General features: G+C 41.4%; 2 protein-coding genes and 2 non-coding genes across 5 annotated transcripts in view; 1 reads left to right on the forward strand and 3 right to left on the reverse strand.

The window, feature by feature from the left end:
• The window catches only part of LOC141910866 (uncharacterized), a 40,198-nt gene extending 23,604 nt beyond the window's left edge, over positions 1-16,594 (reverse strand). The window contains exons 1-2 of one of the 2 annotated variants that reach the window (XM_074801725.1): positions 16,574-16,594; positions 1,445-1,534 (exon numbers count right to left, since the gene is read on the reverse strand). In XM_074801725.1, the coding sequence (XP_074657826.1) occupies positions 1,445-1,515 (71 nt within the window). In that variant the 5' untranslated portion in view covers positions 1,516-1,534; positions 16,574-16,594. Of the gene's footprint in view, positions 1-1,444; positions 1,535-13,515; positions 13,804-16,573 lie in introns of those variants that run through there. The other variant, XM_074801724.1, reaches the window with a different exon arrangement.
• On the forward strand, positions 798-889 carry Trnai-uau (transfer RNA isoleucine (anticodon UAU)). The gene is given in 2 exon segments: positions 798-835; positions 854-889. It is a non-coding gene; the product is annotated as a tRNA-Ile (tRNA).
• On the reverse strand, positions 6,376-6,467 carry Trnai-uau (transfer RNA isoleucine (anticodon UAU)). The gene is given in 2 exon segments: positions 6,376-6,411; positions 6,430-6,467. It is a non-coding gene; the product is annotated as a tRNA-Ile (tRNA).
• On the reverse strand, positions 16,416-19,038 carry LOC141910864 (uncharacterized). The gene is made up of 5 exons (XM_074801723.1): positions 18,799-19,038; positions 18,474-18,553; positions 18,160-18,318; positions 17,089-17,351; positions 16,416-16,682 (listed from the first exon to the last, which is right to left on the reverse strand). The coding sequence occupies exons 1-5, from the start codon at positions 18,957-18,959 to the stop codon at positions 16,437-16,439; spliced, it is 909 nt and encodes a 302-aa protein (XP_074657824.1). The 5' UTR covers positions 18,960-19,038; the 3' UTR covers positions 16,416-16,436.
• Between the last annotated feature and the right edge of the window lie 238 nt (positions 19,039-19,276).

Genomic DNA, 19,276 nt, shown 5'->3' on the forward strand with positions numbered 1-19,276 from the left:
CCAACATCTCAGAGAGAGAAGAGACTCTCATTCAAAACTCCCAACATCTCAGAGAGAGAAGAGACTTTCATTCAAAACTCCCAACATCTCAGAGAGAGAAAGAGACTCTCATTCAAAACTCCCAACATCTCAGAGAGAGAAAGAGACTTTCATTCGAAACTCCCAACATCTCAGAGAGAAAGAGATTCTCATTCGAAAATTTGAAATGTTACGTTGCTTTTTTCAGTTTTCTATCTAAATCGTGTACTTTATGGCCTAGTATTGTAACAAGCGTTTAAAGGTTGTGAGGTTTGACGAATAACCCAACAGTTAAAACCTTTGGAAACCAAGCTCTCCGAAGAATTACGCATAGGAAGATAGCCAAGACTAGTCACGTGGCTAATCTGCATGTGTATTTCAGCGATGAAGATTGTGTCGTCTGGCTACTATTAATATCGATTTGTTACCGGCCGGTATCACGTGAGCCGCACGTGCAACAGAAGCGGTAAATGAATGAAAATGCGATCCATTAAAAAGCGATGCAGATTTTGACAAAGTGAAAAACGTGTATTTATTCACTAATCAAGTCTAGTTTGATAAATCGATAAAACGTGCTCGGATTATTGATCGTTCGCCCGAAATTAATCGTTGCTCCGGTGACGCGTATCGATTACTGACTGATTGTTTAGTCGACCTATTTAAAAAGATTTTACAAAAAGGTGGAGAAAATTACTTTGTCTTTGAAATGGGCCCTGGTGGTGTTTCGAATTTCAATTTTTGGCTTACACCAAAATCAGGAAAGCTCCGGCAGACATCGAGCCCCAGTGGCACAATCGGTTAGCGCGCCGTACTTATAGACAGTCGTGGCTGAGCTATGCGGAGGTTGAGAGTTCGAGCCTCTCCTGGGGCACTCCAATTTTTTTTCACCTTTGGTCGTCGATTTTTTTAAATCTTTAAGTCGTCGATTCTACCGTAATGTAAAAATTAAACACTGAATTATTGTTCTGATACCGCGGCCTAGTATAGAAATATTCTCAGAGTGAAAATATGTGTTCGTTTCACCGCAAAACGTCACAAATAATAACGTTTTAATTATTGATGGCGATTTCGTAGAAAACGTTTCAGATTTCGGAGCAGCGAGCAGTGAGTTGCGAGCAGCGAGTTGTGAGTTGTGAGTTGTGTGAAAGTAATACATGTCATGCAGTTTATGTTACAATCCGGGTCTCAGAGTGTCTTAAAGTATATGTATCTCCTGAATGAGATGGAAGTCTAAGGGTAAGGTCACCACCTAAAGTCCTTGACCCCCCCCCTGCTCAGTATATAAACAGCCCCTCTGCATTAGATCTACACTTATTTTTACATGAATTACTTGATCGAACCAAATTACATTTAATTTTTCGAGATTTTCACAAAGTCTTTCTTATTTAAAAATCGTCTGCAATAAAAGTAAAAAATATCGACTTACCCGATTAGAATGCATAACGAGGCGAATAGAAACAACTGATATATAACACAGTTCACAGATATGGACGCCATCTCGTGGAGCTTCTAGAAACTACAAAACATGAAAAACACGTGTACGCACAGAGTCAAAAGCCTTGAGAAAATGAGAGGGGACGAAAGCGAACTTATTGTTTAAAGGTATTCTTTGATAGTTTGTCTATACATGGTTTCTAAGCCTGCTAATCTACAGATATCAGAGAATCTACTGTCCGACGAGGTCAAAGCGATAGATTGAGGTAATTAAGGCGTACCGCAGGGTAGTATAATAAGGGCATCATAGTTTCTCCAGACAATGACGACTTATACCCAGTGACAGCGGCGTACCGCAGGGTAGTATAATAAGGGCATCATAGTTTCTCCAGACAATGACGACTTATACCCAGTGACAGCGGCGTACCGCAGGGTAGTATAATAAGGGCATCATAGTTTCTCCAGACAATGACGACTTATACCCAGTGACAGCGGCGTACCGCAGGGTAGTATAATAAGGGCATCATAGTTTCTCCAGACAATGACGACTTATACCCAGTGACAGCGGCGTACCGCAGGGTAGTATAATAAGGGCATCATAGTTTCTCCAGACAATGACGACTTATACCCAGTGACAGCGGCGTACCGCAGGGTAGTATAATAAGGGCATCATAGTTTCTCCAGACAACGACGACTTATACCCAGTGACAGCGTTACGTCATTTTGGAATTTGAAACGTGATGAGACCTAGGTGTAGTCATCGAGATGAGACCAAACGAGGGGCTTAAGGCACCCGCGCACGAGTTCATACGCTTTAAGCACGTTATGTATCGATTCCTACCATTTTGAAAAAAAAAAAATACTAGTTTATCTCTGGTTTGTTGAAATCTGAGATCCACTCGATCTAACACTCAGTAAAAATACCATCAGTTCAATTTTACAACTCAATTGAAAACCGTTTGGAGAAGTTTAAAACGCCATAAAATCTACTCTTCAAACGCTACTCGAGAGTAAAGTCTCTATATCGGGTTCTCTCTTTACTCTCTCTCTCTCTTTACTCTCTCTACTCTCTCTCTCTCTCGCTCTACTCTCGGATTAGTTGAGCCGTTGCTGTGTGAAGTGATGCTGTTCACACAATTAAACTGATTTCTGCACTGAACACGAATTGCATTAAAACTCGTCCGTCAAAAACGTCAACGCTGAAATCGTGATCTGATAACGTAATAAACGCGTTATAACGACGTAACAATGAGGCGCACGCGACGTAAAAACGTTTAAACTTCAGCGTTCAAGTAGCGTTTCATCTTCCGCGGTTGACGTTGTCTCTTGCGTTGAGGAAGAAATAACGTAACCACACGCCGCAGCTCAGAGAGAGAGAGGAGTGAGGGAGGTGAGGGGAGAGAGGAGGGAGAGGGAAAGATTGAAATGAATTTAATTGCATTCCGATTAAGTTTTCAGGCCATTTTGTCGACGTTAATTGTAACAGGCAATAATACGCCATGCGACACTTTTGTTCTAAATGAAATGAATTCCTATCAAACTGCGTCCGTCTGCGCGCAATTCAAATAAATCATCAAATTATTATTCAATCTCTGGTAAATTTCTGTCGTTTCGGTTTCGGTTCTTTTCATGTTTTGGTTTTTCAAGTTATTTCTCGCCCGATCTTTTTAGCATTAAAAAAAAATAGTCTCCCATAGAACTTCATTTTCCAGAATATATATCTTTACACGCAACAAATTATAGTCTGCCATGGGAATATTCCAAATGTTGAGGTGTCCAAGGTGTGCAATAAGAGATTTTGCAATTAAAACAAAATTAACAGAAAATATATATAACCAAATACTTAGAAAACAGTCGATAAATGTTTACAATCAAAACAGAGCTTCAAGTTTAAAAAAGACTTTCGAAATAGAATTCAGTTTAAACTGTGTTGGTTCTATTAGAACTGACCGTCGGTCGTCAGTGTGGAGCCGATATCCAGTTACTCACAGATCTCATAATCGCTTATCACCAAGTATCAACAACAGCAGACAGCTTAAACCGGTTGAATTTCAAACCGGGATTAAAATCAAATACAGGCTAGCAGCAGCAGCAGCAGCAGCAGTAACCCCTACTGTCAGGTCCAGCAGGGTCATTATAGTAATCAACTACTAATTACTTTCGTTACTAATTTGCAAAACGATTCGTCAACAAAGATTATCGGGTTTATAGTGATCGATGTGGTCAGACGGCCGCTGCTGGGTGCTGCTGCTGCTGCTGCTGCTGGTGCTGGTGCTGCCGCTATTATATGACAAACTAAAACCCTGATTGATCCAATAATCATAAACTAATTTCTTACAAGTTTGATTAATTAGTTAATTAGTATAAGTCACGTGATTGTCGTTCAGTCATCTGCAGATGGTGATGTAAACGTATTTCCGGTTCCGAGAAAATTACATTTGCGCGCTACAGTTTCCCTTAGCAACATAAACTCGACACCAGGGGGCGTTTTGTGCAGAGAAACAACTAAACGCACAGCTACTGCAAATGACAAAGAGGGAGGAGAGAGAGGGAGGAGAGAGAGGGGGAGAGAGAGGGGGAGGGAGAGGTAGGAGAGAGAGGGGGAGAGAGAGGGGGAGGGAGAGGGAGGAGAGAGAGGGGGAGAGAGAGAGGGAGGAGAGAGAGAGGGAAAGAAGGAGGAGAAGGGGGAGAGAGGGAGGGGGAGGGAGAGGGGGTGGAAAGAGAGGGAGGGAGAGAGAGGGGAGAGGGGAGAGAGGGAGGGAGAGAGAGGGAAGGGAGATAGGGAAGGAGAGAGAGAGAGGGAAAGGGGGAGAGGAGAGAGAGAGGGAGAGAGAGAGGGAGAGAGGGAGGGGAGAGAGGGAGGGGAGAGAGGGAGGGAGGGGAGAGAGGGAGGGGAGAGAGGGAGGGGAGAGAGGGTGAGTAAAAGAGTAGTACAGTGATACTGGTATACGGGTCTCCTGTTCTATGCTGTGATGTGATTAGATGAAATAACTAGCAATAGATAAAGCCCTAATTGGATCAGTTGTTCTATAAGGAGTCACGTGACACTCCACTACACATTCTACAGACACATCAAGTATTATATAATCACCAATATCATTCCACTTGTTAATCATAAAAATTATATATCATCAGTCATTCGCCTGTCGTACTGCTGTCGCTCACTGACAGACAGTCATTCGCCTGTCATGCTGCTGTCGCTCACTGACAGGTACATTCAGCATACTACCAGATATAATAACAAATTCATCTCTTACCTCACATTGGGTCGGCATATTTTTAAATTGTTCGATCCTTTTTTATTCAACTATATTTTCCTATTTCGTTCATACAATGGAAGCTCGTGTTATTTAAAACCAATCTTGTGGATTAAAGTAAAATTTAAAACACCAATCTTGTCTTAAATTGTCAGATTAAGTGAAATCTGATTGAGTTTCCTCTTTAATAAAATCGTATTTACGAGATTTAACTGTCACAAAAAATAGGGAGAAAAATTCAACAATGCGGACCCGGCCGGTATCCAAAAACATGGCGCCTAGAAACTGTAAAAGGCTTATCCTAAATTACGATCTAACGCAAGCCTAATCTGTGCAAGCGACCTCTCCCTCCCTCTCTCTCTCTCTCTCCCTCTCTCTCTCTCTCTCTCTCTCTCTCTCTCTCTCTCTCTCTCTCTCCTCTTCTCTTACTCTCTCTCTCTCTCTCTCTTGATCACCGGAACCAGTCTATTCAGCCTCTAGCGTCGTCCAGACCGGGATAATCAATGATCTGTTTACCGAGCTCTAAAGTGTAGTCCGGACCTCGACTTATAGCGGTCAAGTGTACAGTGTTTACAACAGTAACACAGCGTCACTGATGGTAACACGACTCCGCGAACAGCGCTGGATATTGTTAACTTGATTCCCATCATTAACTAACATCAACGAACAGTTCTGGACCAAGTTCTACGGTTCCACCGCTTCACGGTTCCACAATTCCACATTATTTCCACAGTTGCTGAGTTACAAACTTAAGAACTGTGTATACTGTATTTCAATATGGCTTCACTTTATTTCTCTCTCCGGCAGAGACAGGTTTAATTCTACTCCAGCCACTAACAGTTTAAACGAAACCATGGTGACGTTTTTCTGCTATTTCTGAAAGAAAATGGCGTCAAATTGTGTTCTGAAGGTCACTCGATGACGTCATTATATTGACACGAACGAAACCGTACCTGTACACAAATTAATCTGTGTTTTCTCAAGTCGTTTAACGGTTTTTGTTTCCCCGAAAGCTAATTTTCAAAACGTTAAATCTTGAGCCCGACGACGAATTCTACTTACGAATCTCTGGGTTCCATTCTAACTGTACGAACCACTGGGTTCATTATAACTGGAGGAACCACTGGATTCATTATAACTGGAGGAACCACTGGATTCATTATAACTGTAGGAACCACTGGATTCATTATAACTGTAGGAACCACTGGATTCATTATAACTGGAGGAACCACTGGATTCATTATAACTGGAGGAACCACTGGATTCATTATAACTGGAGGAACCACTGGATTCATTATAACTGTAGGAACCACTGGATTCATTATAACTGTAGGAACCACTGGATTCATTATAACTGGAGGAACCACTGGATTCATTATAACTGGAGGAACCACTGGATTCATTATAACTGGAGGAACCACTGGATTCATTATAACTGTAGGAACCACTGGATTCATTATAACTGTAGGAACCACTGGATTCATTATAACTGGAGGAACCACTGGATTCATTACAACTGGAGGAACCACTTGGTTCCATTCTAACTGATAACGCGGATTCGTCGCGGGGGAGGAGGGAAGGAATGAGGGGGATGAAGGGATGAGAGGCGAGAAGGGGAGGGAAGGTAAGAAAGCAAAGTGCCAAAACATTCGGCCAAAAATATCGTTGCCCCAGGAGAGGCTCGAACTCTCAACCTCCGCATAGCTCAGCCACGACTGTCTATAAGTACGGCGCGCTAACCGATTGTGCCACTGGGGCTCGATGTCTATAAATGTCGACTCAACTTGTCTCAAATCGAACTTTGATTCTTTTCCCTGACCGGTGTGAATATATATAACTATCACTGCTGTACCAGAGCAGCAGAGACTCACCGAGTCAGAAAAATAGAAAGTTTTACAATCTATATAATTTTATAATCTATAAGCAATCATCATTAAATGATAAATAAAAAATCGCTATTTTTTCATCAGGTTCGTCCACTATTCGCGACCATATCATACATATATATGATTGACTTTTAACATTAAATGAATGAGACATTGTAAACCTTCACCAGGACGACATTTGGAGACATTGTTTCCTATTCCCGAAAGTATTCAATTGATAAATATGTACAGATATCATGTTCTCCGCCGGCGGATTTTTAGTTTGTTTTTTGTTTTTTATTTTATCAGACGCGAAATATTTGTTTAAAAATTGTTTGATTTCGACGTAAACTTTGAAAAGTGAATAGTTTTATGAATTTAGTGCCGTCGTGTAGTTTTAAAACCCGCTGGTGAATTCATCGACCGCTTCGGGCGAAAAAAAAGAGACTACACTGTTTTCAATAACAGAATCTATTCTGATTCTAATATGTCTTTATGATTATAGGTTTGTAGTTAGAAACAAACTAGAGAATACTGTTTAAAGAGAGTTCCAGAAAATAATGGGTATTTATGATAATACTAGAAATAGAGAAATATAAAGAATCGACTCCACACCAGACTCCAAACCTGACTCCACACCTGACTCCACACCTGACTCCACACCTGACTCCACACCTGACTCCACACCAGACTCCACACCTGACTCCACACCTGACTCCACACCTGACTCCACACCTGACTCCACACCTGACTCCACACCAGACTCCACACCTGACTCCACACCTGACTCCACACCTGACTCCACACCTGACTCCACACCTGACTCCACACCAGACTCCACACCTGACTCCACACCAGACTCCACACCTGACTCCACACCTGACTCCACACCTGACTCCACACCAGACTCCACACCTGACTCCACACCTGACTCCACACCTGACTCCACACCTGACTCCACACCTGACTCCACACCAGACTCCACACCAGACTCCACACCAGACTCCACACCAGACTCCACACCAGACTCCACACCAGACTCCACACCAGACTCCACACCTGACTCCACACCTGACTCCACACCTGACTCCACACCTGACTCCACACCAGACTCCACACCAGACTCCACACCTGACTCCACACCAGACTCCACACCTGACTCCACACCAGACTCCACTCCTGACTCCAAAATGTACAAATATCAATAATGTTTGAATAATGGGTCTGTTCTGAAGTAATCGTTGAGTGTGGGTGGGGCCACGGAGGGAGCGGGGGCCGCGGAGGGAGCGGGGGCCACGGAGGGAGCGGGGGCCGTGTATGGAACTATCAGCCATTTATATGTTTTATACATAAATATTCATTTGATATTTTCAACACTATTTATATTCATCTTGTTTGATAAAGAAATTGTCAGAAATCGGAAAAACAAATATGTGTTCAATCCGTTAATTGATTTATGAAATTCAAATATGGCCGCAAAGCGACTATGAGAGTCCCACTAACAGTACAATCTTAAAGATACCATATCTAAATATGGCCGCAAAGCGACTATAAAATGGAATGTGCAATTTTTTTACATAAGATCGATGAATAGAAATAGAAACTTTTTTGAATATGGCCGCAAAGCGACTATACAAGGAAATTACACGTATTATCAGCACCGGTATCGATTGGATCGAGATTTTACGATTTTGACCCTAAAAAAAATGCATCAGCAGCAGCAGCCGCAGCAGCAGCAGCAGCAGAGAACGAGAGACGATGATGGGAGTCAGTTACCTGGAGACGACAATAACGTATAAAGTCATCAGTAATAATGATAATAAATGAGATGTATTTGATCCTGAGATCGGATGAGTTATAACCGGGTTCGAGTTACACCGGGAGTAATCGAGTTACACCGGGAGTAATACCACCGGACTCTTAATACGAGATTAAACCAACCGATGATTTATTTCAATCGGCGATAGTTTAATAATTGCAGATGCTGCTGGTGGTGCTGCGTCGTCGCTGTTGTCATTGACAATGAGACACGCCTTTGACTTCTTAATCCAGGATTTATAAAAACCACTCAAAAACTGGTATTAAATATGTATTTATGGCCTTGAATAAAAACACTATGGGTCCGTGATGTGAAGATACTTACTCACAATAATAACGAATAAAGTCCAAAAATGTTTTTAGTGTTGTATTTCCTACACATTAAGGCCTTGAATACATGTTCGGAGAACCTAACCCTAAACCTAACCTCTATCTCTGAACCTAACCCTAACCTCTATCTCTAAACCTAACCTCTATCTCTGAACCTAACCCTAACCTCTATCTCTGAACCTAACCCTAACCTCTATCTCTGAACCTAACCTCTATCTCTGAACCTAACCCTAACCTCTATCTCTGAACCTAACCTCTATCTCTGAACCTAACCCTAACCTCTATCTCTAAACCTAACCTCTATCTCTTAACCTAACCTCTATCTCTAAACCTATACCTAAACCTAACCTCTATCTCTAAACCTAACCTCTATCTCTTAACCTAAACCTAAACCTAACCTCTATCTCTGAACCTAACCCTAACCTCTATCTCTGAACCTAACCTCTATCTCTGAACCTAACCCTAACCTCTATCTCTAAACCTAACCTCTATCTCTAAACCTAACCTCTATCTCTAAACCTATACCTAAACCTAACCTCTATCTCTAAACCTAACCTCTATCTCTTAACCTAAACCTAAACCTAACCTCTATCTCTGAACCTAACCCTAACCTCTATCTCTGAACCTAACCTCTATCTCTGAACCTAACCCTAACCTCTATCTCTAAACCTAACCTCTATCTCTAAACCTATACCTAAACCTAACCTCTATCTCTAAACCTAACCTCTATCTCTAAACCTATACCTAAACCTAACCTCTATCTCTAAACCTAAACCTAAACCTAACTCTGACCTCTATCTCTTAACCTAAACCTAAACCTAAACTGAGTGCGAAATGTAATGAATTCCAGCAGGGCTGCTGCTAGTATCTGTAATCTAACACCAAGACCATCAGCGCCACCTGTGAATTCATTTCCTCTGATTTCGAATATTAATTATGTGTATGTTTATGAGATGAGATTCAGCACTCCTTAACCCTCAAACCGATAATGCGTAATAGTTCATTCGAGTTCTAAGTTGTGAAAGTACGATTTAAATGTTTTACCCTCGATAGCGGAGGAGGTTCAGGAGGTAGGGGTCAGGAGGTAAGGTCGGTCGGTAGGGTCAGGAGGTAGGGTCGGGATTGAGGTTATGGCCCGGCTAATTACAGAATTCATTCAGAAAGTTTGCTGCATGTATTGTTGTTTTTTAATCAAAGGTCCTTCACTTTCAGCTCCACCCACTTTCCGTCAAACCAACTCAATCGGATAGAATTCAATAAATATTAAATGCACACATCAAACGCTTTTCATTAATTCTTGCTCGGAATGTAATTTACACAAATATTCATATTAGAATGTTTCGGTTATGATCGTGTCACGTGGTTGTGTCACGTGCAATAGTCGATTGTAAAAATAACCAACATTTGAGAAAATTGTTTCTGAAAAATCACCCCCTCCCCAAGCCTACTCGGGGTCAATAGGCTCAAACTGACTAAACTCGACTCTTAATGTGATAACGTAGTTTGGGGTTGGTCTGCTGATGATATATCGTATTTACACAGAACTGGACCGCGTTTACCAAATATGGTCACCGTTTAAATATTCAAACTCAACAGTCATAATTAAATATTCAAACTCAACCGTCAAGAAGTGTTGCCCAGTTCGTCTGCTTGTAAAGTAAACAATCATATCTTATTCAATAATTCAGCGGCTAATTGGTAACGGTTGCACAATTATGAATATTGAATGTCAAGAAAATATTGAATTTCGGGACTCGAACCGCGCGACGCGGTGTAAGATCAACGAAAGTTCATTCATCAGTGGCGTGACGTGTTTCACAAATAATTAATTATCATATCGATTTCTGTTCGAGGTATCGGAAAATTGTCAAACTTCCTTCTTGCGTAAATATTACGGATTTTCAACCACTGGTTTCTCTGACCAGTTACTAACAGTCAAGGCTACCGTTTAAGATCAGTTTAGGACCAGTCTTAGACCAGTTTAGGACCACCGGCAGTCTTAGACCAGTTTAAGACCAGTCTAAGACCATCTCGGTTCTAGGTCCAATCGATCAAAAAACTTCAAACCAGTTTTAGAAAACTGGACCCTGAAACCAACGCAATCTGGAGATTTTGTTGAAAATGAAATTACCGTTACGTTCAAACATTCAAATGTAACCGATAAACCGGACGTTGTCGATCACGTGACTGGCGCGCGATCTCATCAATATCGAATGATTAGTGGTGGAATCAGATGAAACCGCTGATTGCTACATGTTCCGTCATTTAGGGAAAACGGACGATTAACGATTGTCCGTGCCGGTCGCGATGAGAGGTGATTGCAGTCGTACTCGTGAGAGGTAGGAGAGAGGTATGGCCGATCAGGAGGTAGGGGAGGTTTCGGGATCATATATAGATGAAATTGAAGTAAACACTATAGCGCCACGGGTGGATCCTCGCTTGCCACAATCGGAATCCTCACTTGCCAGAGTTGTAGTTTCCGGGAAGTGTATCATGTTTACAGCCTGTGGAGGATGTACACAGTATCTGAGAGTAATACACACAGACTAGACCCCTATACTATAGAGACGTGTTTGAGAGTAATACACACAGACTAGACCCCTATACTATAGAGACGTGTTTGAGAGTAATACACACAGACTAGACCCCTATACTATAGAGACGTGTTTGAGATTATATCGGAAAAAAACCACCGTTAATTTCGTGTCATATTATTATTTCGCGCAACAGCGATCTATTAATTACTCCGAGATTAATTCAGAGGTGTTACTTACTCTCGAGATTAAATCAATCCATTTTACCTATCCACAATACACACACGTGGTGCGCTACGAGTAGAGGGACAGAGATGAGGAGAGAGATGAGGAGAGAGATGAGGAGAGAGATGAGGAGAGAGATGAGGAGAGAGATGAGGAGAGAGATGAGGAGAGAGATGAGGAGAGAGATGAGGAGAGAGATGAGGAGAGAGAGAGAGAGAGCGTGGAAGGACGCATCTGTAATTAGAAATGTCCAGAAGGTTCGGGAATTATAATTCTATTTAACGGCGAACGAGACAACAATTAGTTTATACAGCAGCACGAGACTAGTAGCTTCAGTTCGGGTTAAACTCTGTGGAGTTCAGAGTTTAGAGTCATGTAAAACCCGTACAGCTGTGGAACTGGGTTCAGAGTCAAATTAAACCCACACAACTGTGGAACTGAGTTCAGAGTCAAATTAGATCCACACAACTGTGGAACTGGGTTCAGAGTCAAATTAAACCCACACAACTGTGGAACTGGGTTCAGAGTCAAATTAAACCCACACAACTGTGGAACTGAGTTCAGAGTCAAATTAGATCCACACAACTGTGGAACTGGGTTCAGAGTCAAATTAAACCCACACAACTGTGGAACTGAGTTCAGAGTCAAATTAAACCCACACAACTGTGGAACTGGGTTCAGAGTCAAATTAAACCCACACAACTGTGGAACTGAGTTCAGAGTCAAATTAGATCCACACAACTGTGGAACTGGGTTCAGAGTCAAATTAAACCCACACAACTGTGGAACTGGGTTCAGAGTCAAATTAAACCCACACAACTGTGGAACTGGGTTCAGAGTGGTAGCTCGCAGTAGGCAGTGTCTAAGACCACCAGGGCGACTGTTACAGGTAAAGGCTAAACACGAGTTAAAAGTGGTAATTTAATTTTCGACTCAGTCGCAGTTTTTAATTATAATATTTCCTGTAACGCGCACTCAATTCACCCGGCACCAATCCCTTAAATCTCTTACTTGTAAACTCTTAGCGGAGATAATTAATACTCAAAACCAATTTGATAATTGAAAACTTGATAATTGATATTCTCAGAAATCTACGTAAGTTTTACCTCAATTTTCAGAATTTTGCGTCATTTTCAAACTCAACAACGATAAATTTCATAATCTTTAAATCTGTTCATAATACTTAAGGTTAGAGACAGAGTCTACTGTATTTCACAAACTCTTACTCAGTATTTGACACCAACTCGGGGTAGAATTTTACCGGTCTCAACTTAACCGCAGTAAGAGACAGAGTCTACTGTATTTCACAAACTCTTACTCAGTATTTGACACCAACTCGGGGTAGAATTTTACCGGTCTCAACTTTACCGCAGTAAGAGACAGAGTCTACTGTATTTCACAAACTCTTACTCAGTATTTGACACCAACTCGGAGTAGAATTTTACCGGTCTCAACTTTACCGCAGTAAGAGACAGAGTCTACTGTATTTCACAAACTCTTACTCAGTATTTGACACCAACTCGGAGTAGAATTTTACCGGTCTCAACTTAACCGCAGTAAGAGACAGAGTCTACTGTATTTCACAAACTCTTACTCAGTATTTGACACCAACTCGGGGTAGAATTTTACCGGTCTCAACTTTACCGCAGTAAGAGACAGAGTCTAATGTATTTCACAAACTTTAACTTCTAACCTCATGTTCAGTATTTTATCTCGCAATAGATTCTTGCAAAAATGATCACTTAAAGTTTTTAATGATATCGGAATCTAAAAACAGCTATATGCGAATGGTATAAACACAATGTCGTCTTGATTCACGACTAAAAGTGAGATACAAATATCATAAACAATAAAAACACTCTTAATAAAGTTAAATACCTAGGATACTGAAATACAGGTGACGGTTTTGAGGCAATCGTCAGGTACAGATTATACTGTTGTTTGTTGATATTGATGTGTGCAGTTTGAGGAAACGTCACTTTCTATTAAACAATAATTATCATATCATATCACGATATATCAAAATATTCTTACCTTGTTTTAAGGATGAATGATAGTGAAATCTCAATCCGGGGTTGATCGTTGATTTTTACTTCCTTGCCGCTGTTGCTGTTGCTGCTGCTGCTGTTCTGCGACTAAGATGTTGAATGCGAGTAATTTTCCAAACTCTGTCGCTCTGTCGACTCTTTACCGAGACCTTCTAGTGACGCGCCCTGATACTATCAACCAATCAGCATCCGCGATGCGACCGGTGATTAACCAATAGGAACTCGAGTATAACACCTCGCAGTGCTGGTTGTTCAAATACTCCATTGTTTTACTCGTTAATTTTTCCGGTATCGTAGGGGGAGGGGGGTGAGAAGGGGGGAGGGGGTGAGAAGGGGGGAGGGGGTGAGAAGGGGGAGGGGGTGAGAAGGGGGGGCAGGGGAGGATAAGTTAGGGGGGTTGGGATTGAGTAGGATGAGTATAAATGATAAACCAATAGCGTACTTACGAAATCTTCCAAACGCCTGACGTTCATTGACATAGGTCCACGGGACGCTTTTACGAGAAATGTTTTGAAAAAAGCACATTTGACTTATTTTAGGAGTGTAACCTGCCACAGATGAGGTCGGTCCGGGTACTACCCCTGGAAATATGCCACGTGACACATTGAGGAGGTTGAATACTGATATCATTACTTCACTACGACTGTCCATGGAGCCGTATATACATTATAAATAGTACCTCGACGAAATGAGGTCACGATTTCACCACGATTTCGCGTAATAAAGGATTGAGATATAAACTTGACCTGTTTGTAAAATCTTCGTGGAATCAATTCAACTTGATCTGTATTGTAGGAACGCGCGCGAAACGGATTTAAAAATCGATTCTAAAAGTTAATGAAAATTCCAGGATTCGACCCTGACGCTGAAAATAAAACGCGCCATTTTGTGATTATAAGCCCTTCAATAACGGTTATCATTGTTTTACTCGTTGTTGTCATCGGCAACGACTGTTTAAATCGCGTGTTCCGCCAATTATTCCCACTTTAAACATTGAATTTACTTTCTGATGTCGAACATGTTTGTCTAGCGGTCAAACTCAACTCGCTTGTGCTGATGACCACTTGACCACAGTCCAGTTCTGTTCCAGTAAATATTGATAATATACCGGTGTCTGTGTGTGCAGCACAGTGAACACGTGATCAAACTGCAGCATTTTAAACTTTTAATCACCATCGACTTCAGTTTGAATTTATATTAGATTCATATTTGATTCTACGTTAATCAGAATTCAATTTATATCACAGTTTGTGAAGGTCGGATCTGACTTTTACTGCGGTAAATACTGAGTAAGAGTTTGTGAAATACAGTAGACTCTGTCTCTTACTGCGGTAAAGTTGAGACCGGTAAAATTCCACCCCGAGTTGGTGTCAAATACTGAGTAAGAGTTTGTGAAATACAGTAGACTCTGTCTCTTACTGCGGTTAAGTTGAGACCGGTAAAATTCTACCCCGAGTTTGTGTCAAATACTGAGTAAGAGTTTGTGAAATACAGTAGACTCTGTCTCTTACCGTGGTAAAGTTGAGACCGGTAAAATTCCACCCCGAGTTGGTGTCAAATACTGAGTAAGAGTTTGTGAAACACAGTAGACTCTGTCTCTTACTGCGGTTAAGTTGAGACCGGTAAAATTCTACCCCGAGTTTGTGTCAAATACTGAGTAAGAGTTTGTGAAATACAGTAGACTCTGTCTCTTACTGCGGTTAAGTTGAGACCGGTAAAATTCTACCCCGAGTTGGTGTCAAATACTGAGTAAGAGTTTGTGAAATACATTAGACTCTGTCTCTTACTGCGGTAAAGTTGAGACCGGTAAAATTCTACCCCGAGTTGGTGTCAAATACTGAGTAAGAGTTAGTGAAATACAGTAGACTCTGTCTCTTACTGCGGTAAAGTTGAGACTGGTAAAATTCTACCCCGAGTTTGTGTCAAATACTGAGTAAGAGTTTGTGAAATACAGTAGACTCTGTCTCTTACCGTGGTAAAGTTGAAACTGGTAAAATGTTAGGGGCTAACAACATATTGACCCAATTCCACTAATTTCAACGTTCTAATTGACGCCTTGTTGAGGGTGCGGCCTGGGTGAGAATTGCGGTTTCCTGTGTAATGAGAGAGAGCTGCAAATGGAGTACTCCGGATGGAGTGCTCCGGCGTTTCCGTTTTGCGCTGCTAACTTGCTGTCAAAATCATCACAAAAACAAAGAACTCTACATCAGAAAATTCGATAATGTTCGCGAGGACTAACGGCTATAGAGAATCGGATACATCGCTGGGTACATAATACGTGTACCCTTAGAGACAGGATTCAATGTGTACCCTTAGAGACAGGATTCAATGTGTACCCTTAGAGACAGGATTCAATGTGTACCCTTAGAGACAGGATTCAATGTGTACCCTTAGAGACAGGATTCAATGTGTACCCTTAGAGACAGGATTCAATGTGTACCCTTAGAGACAGGATTCAATGTGTACCCTTAGAGACAGGATTCAATGTGTACCCTTAGAGACAGGATTCAATGTGTACCCTTAGAGACAGGATTCAATGTGTACCCTTAGAGACAGGATTCAATGTGTACTATGATATCTCACTAAAACACAATTTTCTCAGAAAACAGTTGATTATTGATCTTAATTTCACCGAATCACATTCTCATTTATAAAACTATCAGTCACGTCTCACAGTCGTCTCTATATCGAGGTTGCGCGATAGAGCGGCGATCGTTCGTTTCTGTATCTGGTCACCAGGGGGCGTTGAATAGAATTTAAACAGAAAATGAAACTTTAATCCACGGCAAATTATATCAGGCAAAAACAAAAATAATACAAATTCTGTTTTTTAAATGATTTTAATGACAATCTGACTACATTTTCAGATAGAAATACAGCGTGTGCGCGGTGTGCGCTAATCGAGATCTAACTGAATGATTCATCATTTTCCTTATTGCCATCACAATCCCCGCAGGCACCCGTCATTTTACCCGCATAGAGGGCGCTATCTACCGATACGGCCAGCGATTTATGACGCGGTTTAAAGAAAATGGAAATCTTACATTCAGGATATGAGATTTTCAGAAAATCGTCGATATCAGGATCGTTGTCCTTAACTGCTGAAATATCATCGTTAACAGTACTTGAGGTCTTAATCTCACTATCTCCGATCTGAAACAAAAAATCGATATCCTGTTATCGAATTGTTAACCACCCACTATGACGTCAGAGAGTATATTTGCCCACATTTAATACTACTATGACGTCACACTTAAATGATTCGATGGCATAGGTCTACAGGATGAATTTCGGTTTTTTTTTCATGGTAAGTGACAAGTGACAGGAGAACCAGACCACGTGATATAGTCCGGACCGCAACGCACACTTCACAGTGTCGGCCATCTTGGAAACAGGTCCCAACTACAATCACGTGGTCAACTATATCCGGGCCACAGTTCTAACTAACTGACATTCGGTCTCGACACTTAGTCGACTAAATACGACAACCGATGTTCGCCTAGGTCACTTCCTCTTCCCGTGATGCCGCCCTGTGAAACCGGCTGGTCCTGCCACCTACCTTTAATGTCATGTTATCGCTTAAGATGATATCGCTATCCATCACGGCAAATTTAATACGAGCCACGACGATATGCGGAGGGGTCTGCTCGTTGTATTTCCGCTTCCGGTCTGATACAGCGGTTAAAGTGTATTTGCATTTGTCCGGTATCGCGTCCGTCGACTCACTGACTAAATGTTCGCCCAGTTCCTGATTAGCGAACGATTTTGTGAGATGGTCGAATGTGTTCAGATGCGGATCACCGTGTATTGAACACACACAATCTGTAAACAGTGTTTATATAACATCGTCATTGTGCATTAAGGCTAAAAAAAATTGATACCTTGTTTCTCCGCTCTGCTGAGCTTAAATGTTGACCCGGCCGGCTGCCTATCTACCCTATACATTACTTTTTTTTAAATCGTGATCAATTTCACCATAACAGACCCGGCTGCTATAGAAATGAATTGTTTATAAATTTTATCATATTTTACTAAAATGACCCGGCCGCTGCGGAGAAACAAGGTATCATTTTTGTTTAGCCTAAAGTGTATATACTGACTAATAATAATTTTACTGAATTTTTTAAAAGACTCGTAGAGTAGCCTGGTGTTAGCCGGGTTTACAATAAATAACCAGGGTCCAATTCCACAGTTGTGAGTTAAGGTTTAACTCAGAGTTAACTCTAACTCACAACTGTGGAACTGGGTCCAGACCAGTAGTACTATACAGGTTAACTATATCTATTTGACGCACCAGTTTTCGCTACTAATGTAAAGAAGCTTCATCAGCTTAAGGATGAGGCTGATGAAGTTACTGAAAGCTCGTGCGTCTCATAGAATAGTTACAGCGACAGAACTACTCGTCTAGTTGTGAATTCAGCTCAGTAGCATCGCTTGAAGAATTCAGCCATGTCAGCCGCATATATAACTGTGGAATCGAGTCTAGAAATATTGAATTGTGGAACTTGATCAATGTAATCTATATTAACAAAAAACTTCTCCATAAATAGAGACACAATGGAGTTAGAACGTTATAAGTGTTCTACTGGCCGTGTTATAGTGTTACTGGCCGTATTCTAGTGTTACTCACCGTGTAAATCGAAAAGTTGATCATTTAGCACTTTTTTGACGAAGTTCTTTTTTTTCTGCTTGGCACTGCGAGCTTTGGATTTTATTTTTTTCACTAACAAACCCTCGAGCGCTTCGCGGTCACGTGCCGAATTATTAGACACGAGAGAGTCGAATAAATCTGTAATATCCACATCACAACAAATTCACTTTCTAATTTTCCATATTGATTTAAGGGTTTAAATTTGCATACGATTAGGTATGCACTCGTAGTTCTGATTGGTCAGTTAACCGAAGGACCACCGATACGAGCCAATCAGAGTGGATTTAACATACCTGACAATGGTAAGCTATCTCCATCAAATAACTTCTTTACTGAAGTTCTAATACCATTCGAGTCGACTTCATCCCTGATTCTATATACATTAAATCAACATGTTTTATTAGTAACTAATCATAATTTTACTGAATCGCTGAAGTCATCGAGAATGAGAAGGTCGTTGATTTCAATTAATTATAATTTTACTGAATCGTTTGAAGTCATCGAGAATGAGAAGGTCGTTGATTACAATTAATTAAAATTTTGCTGAATCGCTGAAGTCATCGAGAATGAGAAGGTCGTTATCGTTATTATGAAAGATGTTTATTACTAATTACTTACGCTTCGAAAGCCAGATCATCCAACTCAGGAATCTCATCGACATCGTCAGCAACCTGTTCCACGTCTATTCCTGCTGTTGTTCCAACTTGCGCATGCGCAAACACTGCTAATAAAGCTGCTATGATGAATAGCCTGTAGATGAGTCCCACTGCGTTAAACATCTTTACACCGTCAAACTGAATTAGTTATTGATTTTAGACATTCACACTACAAGAGAGAGGAGAGGGAGAGAGGCAGAGGCAGAGGCAGAGGCAGAGGCAGAGGCAGAGGCAGAAGCAGAGGCAGAGGCAGAGGCAGAGGCAGAGGCAGAGGCAGAGGCAGAGGCAGAGGCAGAGGCAGAGGCAGAGGCAGAGGCAGAGGCAGAGGCAGAGGCAGGGCAGAGGCAGAGGCAGAGGCAGAGGCAGAGGCAGAGGCAGAGGCAGAGGCAGAGGCAGAGGAAAGAGGAGGAGAGGGTTAGTCGCGACTATAGTCGAACTAA

This window comes from Tubulanus polymorphus, chromosome 9 (genome assembly GCF_964204645.1).
Source record: "Tubulanus polymorphus chromosome 9, tnTubPoly1.2, whole genome shotgun sequence".
In the NCBI taxonomy this organism is placed as follows: Eukaryota; Metazoa; Nemertea; class Palaeonemertea; order Tubulaniformes; family Tubulanidae; genus Tubulanus; species Tubulanus polymorphus.